General features: G+C 44.8%; 1 protein-coding gene across 1 annotated transcript; it reads left to right on the forward strand.

Annotated features, from left to right (window-relative positions):
* Window positions 1-5504: 5504 nt before the first annotated feature.
* SIX1 (SIX homeobox 1) lies at window positions 5505-9600 on the forward strand. The gene is made up of 2 exons (XM_044662018.1): window positions 5505-6498; window positions 8706-9600. Exons 1-2 carry the CDS (start codon window positions 5939-5941, stop codon window positions 8998-9000), a joined length of 855 nt encoding a protein of 284 aa, XP_044517953.1. The 5' UTR covers window positions 5505-5938; the 3' UTR covers window positions 9001-9600.
* The last annotated feature ends 103 nt before the right edge of the window (window positions 9601-9703 follow it).

Here is a 9703-nt window from a genome sequence, read left to right on the forward strand (position 1 = left end):
GGTAACAGGATGTGAATTTTTGGAAAGCTCGGTGGGTAGAGTCACTAAACATTCTGAAATCGAGTTTTTATGTAAGAAGTGATACCCTAGTTGGGGTCGATGTGTGTGTGTGTGTGTGTGTGTGTGTGTGTGTGTGTGTGTGTGTGTGTGTGTGTATGTTTTGGCATCCCATTAGAAGGGGGAAAAAAAGACATTAAAGATTGGGATCCCAAAGAGACGTGGAGGAGAGAGTGGTTCGTCTCCTTCCTCGGACTATGAGCCAAAACAAATCAGCCCCTGATGGTCTAGGTTTAAATGCAGCTCACTGGATAATTAACTCCATCTTTCCAGCCCAACTTAACTGTTTATTTAGTGTCACCCTGTATTATCATCACTAGCACTTTCCTCTGAGAAGGAGGAGCTGCAGGCTTTCACCTCCAAAAAGGAAATTCTTCTTAGCTTAGACAGATTCAGCGTGCAGGATGTATATTAGTTTAAAAAAAAAAAAACACTTTGATTGGAAACTATGGAAGATAAAGACACGCGAAAAGTTTCATTTTGCAAACTTGCCAACCTGGGACGCGACAGGGGGGAGGAGGAGGGGAATAGGAGAGAGGAGGAGAGGGGAGGGGGTGGCGGGGGAGATGAAGTCCCGCCCATAGTGTCTCTAATCCTTGGGAAATTATTCCCGTAAACTACCCAGAGAAAGAGCCCTTTGTATTTAAATGTGTAGAATGGTCAAACAGGTAAAAATATAGCAATTCACGAGGGGGTAAAACCTTTTACTAATCTCCACTAAACTCCTTCCTTCCTTTCTCTTTACTTTCTTTCCCAGCTGGAGAACTCCAACGGAGCACGACCTCTTTCCTTCCAGCGTAGGCGCATAGTAGAGTAGAAAGAGATCTGGTTATTTAGAGTCAAAGAGTTAAATCCTAGTTTGGTCACTAACTACCTGTATAACCTTGGGCAAGTCACGTGACCTCTCTGGGTCTTCCATATCTGTGGGCTTTGGCACTGGGGTTACACTCACAATGAGAGGATTGACCTATGTGACCTCCAACGTCCCTTCCAGCTCCAAATCTATGATCCTATAGATTTTCCATCATCTGAGGAGCCTGACCCACCTAATTGGAAGCAACATTCCCCAACTAGAAATCAATACCAAAGTGAACAGACTATCTCAAACCTTCAGGAGTCCAAATCTAGCGCTAGCATCCCCTGACTCCGCTCAGAAACACACACGCGCGCGCGCGCAGACACACACACACACACACACACACACACACACACACACACACACACACAACCCCGGCCGGGACAGGGATGACAGCAACCTAATGTCAAAAAGGAAAGACTTTTAGAAATTTTAAAAAACAGCACCAGCGCATAGACAACCAAAGCCTCTTTCTTTCCAAGTTTTCCGAATTTCTTTCCTTCAACTTCTCTCTTTTCTTATAAGATTGTTTGCCCTGATGCTTCGAAGCGCATCCAAGACAAAGGGTAGAGACCATATTTTCAGGAGACAAGTCTAGCAGATTTAAAGAATCTCTCCGCCCCTCCTAGATGCTTCTCAAACCAGCTTTGTTTTTACAGGTGTGGAGGAGAAAGAAGGGGGAGCAATTCTTATGAGGAATTAAATGCCTCCAGGGGGTCTTGGTGCCCGGAGGCTGTTTATTTGCACCTAGGAAGTAGGCTTGCTCTAGTCCCCTTCCGGTTCCTTGGGGTGGGAGAACGGGGTTATTTTAGAAGAAAATACAAATACAAATCCTTATTGTTTAGAAATAAACCGAGGAAGCTGGCCGGCTCCCCCATGCCCTGCAGTGGGAGGGAGAGCTGAGCAGATCCGGTGTCACGTTGCAGATTCCCACTAAAGATAACGAAATGTGATCTATTTTTTCAGAACAGCAAGTGGATGGGAAAGAACCTTTACAACACAAAACTCATTTACTAATGGACTGGTTTTGGGTTTCTCCACTCACTGTAAAAAATCGCCTTGACTGAGGTTCATCTTATTCATACCTCTGAGAGCTCCTTTCCAGGGAGAAGCATCTAAGTTTTGGACTCAATTTGTCTCTGGCTGTTTTGCCATGAGGGCTGCTGCAATTTTTGGTCGTGGTTTTATTCTAGGATGCAAGGGTCAAGGGGATCCTGTATTCCACACAAAGCAGAGAAGAGAAGCAGGAGGGTTATCCTGACTTGATTGCCTCTAACCTCACATTCATTCCATATAGTAGGGTGCCTCCCCGAGAATCTGTAGCATGAAGCAAGTAGTTAGTATGGATGGCAGAGACACAACGAACCTAGTCCTTCAAAGCCATATCAACATCTTACCAAGGAGGAGATGCACATTATTTATAATAGAAGGAGAAACTTTTATGCCAACATTTCTTTCGATTCCCGCGCCCCGTATTCGTTTTTTAACCTCAGCAAATAGTAAAGGACACGAGCAATTACCTGCATAGATGAGCTGAAACTGGAGTTAGTGCACGAAAACTATATTAATCCACTCTGCCTGAACCTTCCAGAACGTCTTCGGAATAATAGAGGAGAAAGGAAGTCGAAAAAGAAAAAAGGTTTTTTCCTTCTTTAAATGTAAAAATCAAAAACAAAAACCCAACCCAAAACGTATCCATGATTTGCATTGGCAGAAAAGGTTTTGTGTTACTAGAACACAGAAAACCTTTCTATATGAGAGTTAAAATGAATAATTTGGTTTATGTGGTTGGTAAATTCATGACATTTTACCTCGTTTAGTGCTTTAAAGTGAAAAGTTCCATTTTGGGAAACCTTATATATCCGGAAAAAATATTTAACATTGTTATAACAATTGCTTCCCTTATCCAGGATCGAAATAGCAGGTATCTTCCCTGTTACAAAGCAAAACCATTTCCCACTTGTTCGATCTTATGTATTATATAGGAGAATACCATCTGGGACTGGAGCTTTGGAGTATTTTAGGGTGAATATCAGATCTTTCTGGTAATATTCGGTACCAATGGCAACATCTTCAATGCTGTATTCTTCCTTCTAGACCGTCTCCAGGGTATTCTGCTTTGAAGAGAAGGGGGTTGGTGGTGGGGCGAGAAGCACAGAGAAAGAAGTAAAAGAAATATGAAAAAAAAAGTGGTAGCATTCATCTAAATGGAGATTTCTGCTCACCTCTCTCTCAAATCTATGCCTGCTCTTAGGTATCAGCTCTCTCCTTCATTTCCTTATGTAAAACAATTAGTTTAAAAGCTTTTGCTTAGTAAACTAGCATTCGAACGCAAATTTTCTATTTTCAGAGACTCTCCCTAGCGGTTACGACCCACGTCCAGTCCCCCCAACCCTTCACTTTATAATTATGCGCACTTGCTCCAGACTTTAGGGTATTAGTTGGTTTTTAGACCTGGGTTTAAGACTCCGTTCCGGTCCCCACACAGCTGCCTTGTCAATAAGGATCTGTTCCAAGTAGAGACATTCCTTCTGGCAGGACATTGCAGCTCTTTAAGACTTCATCTGAAACATCATAAGTACTAAAATAAAATGGCTAGGGAAAATTACCAGACACATGGTCATAGGATGCAGAAGTGCCAGGCATCCAGTTTAGAAAATAAGTCATTGTACAGACTATGCGGCAATGGCTTATTTTAAATAACACATATTCATTAAATACATTTTTAAAACCTAAAGGTAAGAAAATTTCAACATCTGTTCCCAGGACTTAATTGCACATGTAAATAATTCAGTGGAGTCTCAGAGATGCAAAATGTATAAAGGGCTAGACTAGCAGCTCCCAGAGAAATGTCCCTCACCAAACTAAGGGATTCAACCGTTTCTTAAGAGCAGGAGGATAGTTATTACTACATCAGATACTGTAAGGTAACTATCCTGTGTCTTGTTAGAGCCTATAAAGAAATTAAGGGAAATCCACACACATACATCCCTTTCCCTGTGGTGGTTCCTTGTTCTTAAAACATTTAAGCATTTAGTTCTGGTGGGATATTTGCCTGAATGAATTAAGACATATTTAATGAAGACAAGCAGGTTCTGATGAGACTTGGGATATCCTAAGAGTCCACTAAGAGGGTTCACTTAAATCAAAAGCATTTTTGAAGTGTACTTAAAATTCTGTTTTGAACTTATCTAATCAAAGATAAGCGGAGTCATAAAGTCACTCCCATTCCACCATTCCATTTCCCTTATCTCAACTTATTGTTCTTATCCTTGGCCCTGTCTTAGCTACTGACAATAGATTATCTTTGTTTAGGGAGGCTAATTGTTTTCAAAATCTTTTTAATAATTGCTTTAGCGCAAGATGTGCAAATGAGGATTAAGATAATTACTGTTTCATTTGGGCAATTTGTCTAAACATTCCTCACACCTACAAGAAAAAGCATGGGATGTGACTTAAATTGAAGAATACCTTTCATTCCTAGGTAGCAGTAAAATAAGCTAGCGTTACGGACTACACACACACACACACACACACACACACACACACACACACACATACATACATACACCACTCCATATTTAATCTTTTTGGAGCCGCTACCGTTCTAGTTTTGAGAATAGTGTCCTTTGCATAGCTAGGCAAGGATTATATTACAACCGGACGGTTATTGGAGATGGGTACAGTTTTATTTAATTTACACCCCACCAGTGCCTTTCATCTGAGGTCGCCAAAGCATTTTTAACATCAATTAAATAAGTTTCTCAGTATTCTTTGGTAGGAAGGTATTAGTGAGATTCAATGAGCAAAAAAGGACATTGAGTCCCTAAGGGTCAACCTAAGCCACCTAGGGATAAGCCCAGTCAGAAATTAACACCAACTTCAACCACCCCCATCTTTGACTGACTTCTCTGAACATATCTACCTATTCCCAAATTTAAATGCTTCTGCTTTCCTAAAACAGAGGAGTTTCGTGGCTCAAGCCTCTTGCTTGTATAATGGGGTAGGGGTACGGGCTTAGTGCAGCCCGTAAATGAAGGCCCCAGAGCGAAGCTGCGGCACCAGCAGCAGCACGAAGTTACGGTTCTTCTCTTGTATTATTTATCGTTCTCCATAAGCTATTCATCAAATCATTATTTATTCATCCCAACGTTAAGGTAATTAAATATGAGCTCACCGGGAAAGGGCAGGTCTAGAAGGGACAGGGGAGATGGGGGGGGGGTGTTTAAAAGGTCTGTAATAATTGATTTGTACAGAGATGAGCCTGGTTCCCCTTAGCTGACATTTGAGAAGGGGCTCAGGTTGCAGGGTCCCGAAGTGTCTTCCCCCCCACTCCTGGGCCAGAGAGTCAGTCTCGCTCTCGTGCCCCCCTCCTTTCCATCTCTCTCTCACTCCTCCCTCTCCCTCCTAACTCTCTTCTTTCTTTCCCTCTCTCCCTCCTCTTTTTTCTCCCCCCTTCCTCCTCTTCCCTCCTCCTCTTCGTTCTCTACTTCCTCCTCCTCCCCCTCTCCTCCTTTCCTACCCCCCACTCCGGCCTCTCTCTCCCTGCAGAGGAGGCTCGGCCTCCCAGCACCCCTGCCTTGCCTGGCCGAGCTCTGAGGCTGGCTAGATTGGGATAGGCGCCACAGGCAGCCAATCAGCGCGCCCTGTCCGCTCCGCGCTTTAAGGCTGGTTGCAGGGAGAACAGAAACCAAGTTCCCCAGCAACAATCAGCATCCACCCGGAGAGAGGCCGGGGAGGCTGCTCGGCGCCGGCGGCTCAGTGCCCGGCGCTCCCACCCATCCACCCCACCTTCTCTCCCTCCTCTTCCTTGCCCATCCTTCCTATCCGGCTCAAAACTCCTCAGCTGAGCTCCCCCTACACCTCAACGTCTGCAACTGAGAAAGAAAGAGGACTTCTAAGAGAGGGAGGGGGTCGGAAACCTTCCCTCCACCCCCTATCTCTAGCTCTGGTAGCTCCCCCCCCCCATTTTGCGTCTCGCTCTCCACTGCGCCCCAGGTTGCTCACTCGGGCTAAGAGCCAGCCATGTCTATGCTGCCGTCTTTTGGCTTCACCCAGGAGCAAGTGGCCTGCGTTTGCGAGGTTCTCCAGCAAGGGGGGAACCTGGAGCGATTGGGAAGGTTTCTCTGGTCCCTTCCTGCCTGCGACCATCTGCACAAGAACGAGAGCGTCCTCAAGGCCAAGGCTGTGGTCGCCTTCCACCGGGGCAATTTCCGTGAGCTCTACAAGATTTTGGAGAGTCACCAGTTCTCGCCCCACAACCACCCGAAGCTGCAGCAGCTGTGGCTGAAGGCTCACTACGTAGAAGCCGAGAAGCTGCGGGGCCGACCCCTCGGGGCAGTGGGGAAGTACCGGGTCCGCCGAAAATTCCCTCTGCCGAGGACCATCTGGGACGGGGAAGAGACGAGCTATTGCTTCAAAGAAAAGTCTCGAGGTGTGCTGCGGGAGTGGTACGCACACAACCCATATCCTTCACCCCGGGAGAAGCGCGAGCTTGCAGAGGCTACTGGGCTGACCACGACCCAGGTCAGCAACTGGTTTAAAAACCGGAGGCAAAGAGACAGAGCGGCGGAAGCCAAGGAAAGGTACACTTAACCCTTTTGCCCTCCGTAACCCTCTTTCCCCATTCCTACCCGGATACCCCCATCTCCTTTTGCTAGAGCATTGCTGTCAGGAACCGCATTGTCGGAGCTGAGTTGGGGAGTGGGGGGGGGGGGGGAGGGGGAAGTTCAGGAACTTGGATTTAGCCTGCTGGCAGTCAAGAAAGAGAGATTAATTTTAGTTGTTTTTCCTCTGCAAGACTGTGTTCAGTCGGTGTGAGTCCCTGGAATTATTTGCGGCCAGTTTGTTTCTTTCACCCCTGACCTAGTCTCCTCTCACCCCCTTGAGAATAAGTGCCGGGAGTGTGTGCTGGGAGAGGAAGAAGACTCGAGAAGGGAAGGGAAGGGACAGGAAGATAGGAGAGAGAAGTAGGAGGGGAATGTATATTTTTTAGAATCAGTAATAAAGAGAGTCAGAGATTTGCGGGCGGGTGTGTGTGTATGGTAATCTTAGTGAATGGTAGGGATTCCTGGTACCACCTTTTCCTCTTCCCTTCCATTTAGAGAGTGAAGAGAGGCTGCTTTTTTGAGTCCCTGTGTCTTCACTCTCACTCAACCCCATTAAGATTATCCTCCTCACTCTCTTAGTAAATTCTTTGGGGGAAAGGTCTGGTGGTTTCACATCGCACTTGTAAATTTCTAGCTGGAGGAGGGTGGAGCTTTAAAACAAAATCCAGAGAGAGCTATGTGGAAAGTCGGAGCCGACTTTATTGACTCTAATCACAACCCCTGAAACAAAGCTGCATCCTTCTTTGCGTACTTCCACAGCCAGGGAAGTGTATCTGTCAGCACCGCCAGCCGGAGAGTAGGAGCTCAACAGCCCCAACTCTTTGCTTTCTCCAGAGATCAGAAAGGGGTTTTTATTGCCTTACCCACCCCTTGCCCCCAAATCAACACTCTCCCCACCTACCCCCTGACCTCCTCCCCTCATCCATTCTGTTTGGCATTTCGAGTTGAGAGTCAGAACCGCGAGGCAACCGGAATAACTCCGACCAAGGGTAGAGTTTATTGAACCGTCAGGATTTTTTAGGAAACCCCAGAACAACACTCCAGCTGATTACTTTTCTTTTGTTCACTTTCCTATCTTGGTACCATTACTCTACCTCTTTATTTGGGTTCGGATAAAAGAGTCGAAGCAATATAAGTTCAGCTGGAAGAGGTCAACAGGGCGGACAGAGGGAGAAAAGGAGGGAACTAGAAAGAGAGGAAATAAAGGGGGGGGGGAGGCTCTTCAGAAAGGCGGAAGCGAGAGGGAGCAGTGAAATAGTGAACTTTAAACAGGACTAGGGACAGATCCACCCTTCTCACTCCACAGTCACACGGGTCTTGAATCTTAATGAGGACTTCTTGACATGACCTCTTTGGCTTTTATGAGGGATAAGGGAGGAGGAGGGACTGGGATTTTTCTAGTGGGGCGTGAGGGAGATGGCATGGGGACAAAAACTTTGCGATTCCAGTTAGGCTGAAGTTACAAAATCCTCTAAGTCAGGCCGTAAGGCCGACTCCCTGATGAAATCAGAAATACTGGCTTGGGTCCCTGTGTTTACTCAGGTCACTGCACTGCCTTGGGCACTACTTCCCTATGACCTGTCCCTTTTAATGACAACCTCCAGACAAAAATATTAAACGTAGATATTTAATAATATCCATCTCCCTTCTGCACTGTGGGAAATGGGTATCTGATTTGACCAACAAACCTTTCTTGACTTTAGGGCTATAGGTTTTCTATTAGTTTCCTTCTTTCCCTCCTGTTTTGAAGGACTGACTTAGAGTAAGCCACATTTAATTGTGGTACCAATGAGTGTTAATTTCAGAAAATCAGTCTATGATACAATTTTTTAAAAGTTTAAATTTTTTGGAAGTTCTACACACATTTTCCTTCTGAAATTTGTAAGATTTGGGAAACAAGTTCTGTAGGGCCTTGTAGAGAACTGAGACTCTTTTTACATCTATGTTCTTCTTGTTTCCTTCATGACTTCTGATAAGGGATGGGTGAAAGAAGATTCCTTTTGTGCAATGATTCTTTTTCTTTTTCAGCTTCTATTTCTAGATTCTCTTCCCTTCTCTTCCTTTCCCTTCTTCTTTCTCCCCCTCCTTTCTCTTCCCTCTTTTTGTTCCTTTCCTCCTTTTTTCATTCTTTTCCTTCCTCCATCTTTCAATCTAACAATTCACTGTTGTCTTCTATTTCTCAGGGAGAACACTGAAAACAATAACACATCTTCCAACAAGCAGAATCAGCTCTCTCCCCTGGATGGGGGCAAGCCACTTATGTCCAGCTCAGAAGAGGAATTCTCACCTCCCCAAAGTCCAGATCAGAACTCAGTCCTCCTGCTCCAAGGCAACCTAAGCCATGCCAGAAGTTCAAACTATTCGTTGACCGGCTTAACTGCCTCTCAGACAGCTCACAGCCTCCAGGGGCACCAGCATCAGCTCCAGGACTCCCTGCTCGGACCCCTCACCTCTAGCCTGGTTGACTTAGGCTCCTAAAGTAAGAGTATTTCTGGCCCATGGAGAACTAGTTGAAGCATCCTTTGATCAGCAACTAGAGACATTTGTAAATATAGAACAGGAACAATTTTGCAGCGCATATCTGGGGTACTTTATGCATCAAGGAAACCTGGACTTTCACAAATACCCTTTTAAAAAAGGGCAACAGAAACAACACTGCTCTCAAGAAATGATCTCTCCTCCCCAATTCTCATTACTTTTACCTTTACCCCCTTGTCCCTAAGTGCTGGTGCAAATTCCCAAAAAACAAAACTACAATGACCTACCAGTCTATGCTACTGATTCCATCACCTTAAATTAAGTTTAAAAAACAACAACCACCAGGAATTACAAACTAGTTGAATTTCAGTTTTTTAATTTATTTATGATTCATTTTTAAAGGAGAGAAAGGAAAAAAAGAGAAGTCTGATACAAACACGAGTCTTATCAATTGAGGGAATTTGGTTGAATTCTTAAGCTGAATAGGAAAAAAACATGCTAAAAACCTTTTTTTGAGGGAGAAAATTAAGTTTACATTTTTCATATCTAGTGTTAACTGATTTCAATGTAGTTTAAAATAAAAAAGTATTAGAAAACCAAGTGCCTAAATGTCTTAATGCCGGTATATAAGGCAGTTAGAAATAGAAAGTGACCATTGCAGTCTTGTTGGACTCATAGGGATTGGTGGGGTGGGGTTGGGGGG

Source organism: Gracilinanus agilis, chromosome 2 (genome assembly GCF_016433145.1).
Source record: "Gracilinanus agilis isolate LMUSP501 chromosome 2, AgileGrace, whole genome shotgun sequence".
NCBI classification, from domain to species: Eukaryota; Metazoa; Chordata; class Mammalia; order Didelphimorphia; family Didelphidae; genus Gracilinanus; species Gracilinanus agilis.

Coding starts and splice junctions, on each gene's coding strand:
- SIX1 (XM_044662018.1), top strand. CDS start 5,939: ATGTCTATGCTGCCGTCTTTTGGCTTCACCCAGGAGCAAGTGGCCTGC. Junction 6,499..8,705: donor GCGGCGGAAGCCAAGGAAAG/GTACACTTAACC, acceptor TCTATTTCTCAG/GGAGAACACTGAAAACAATA.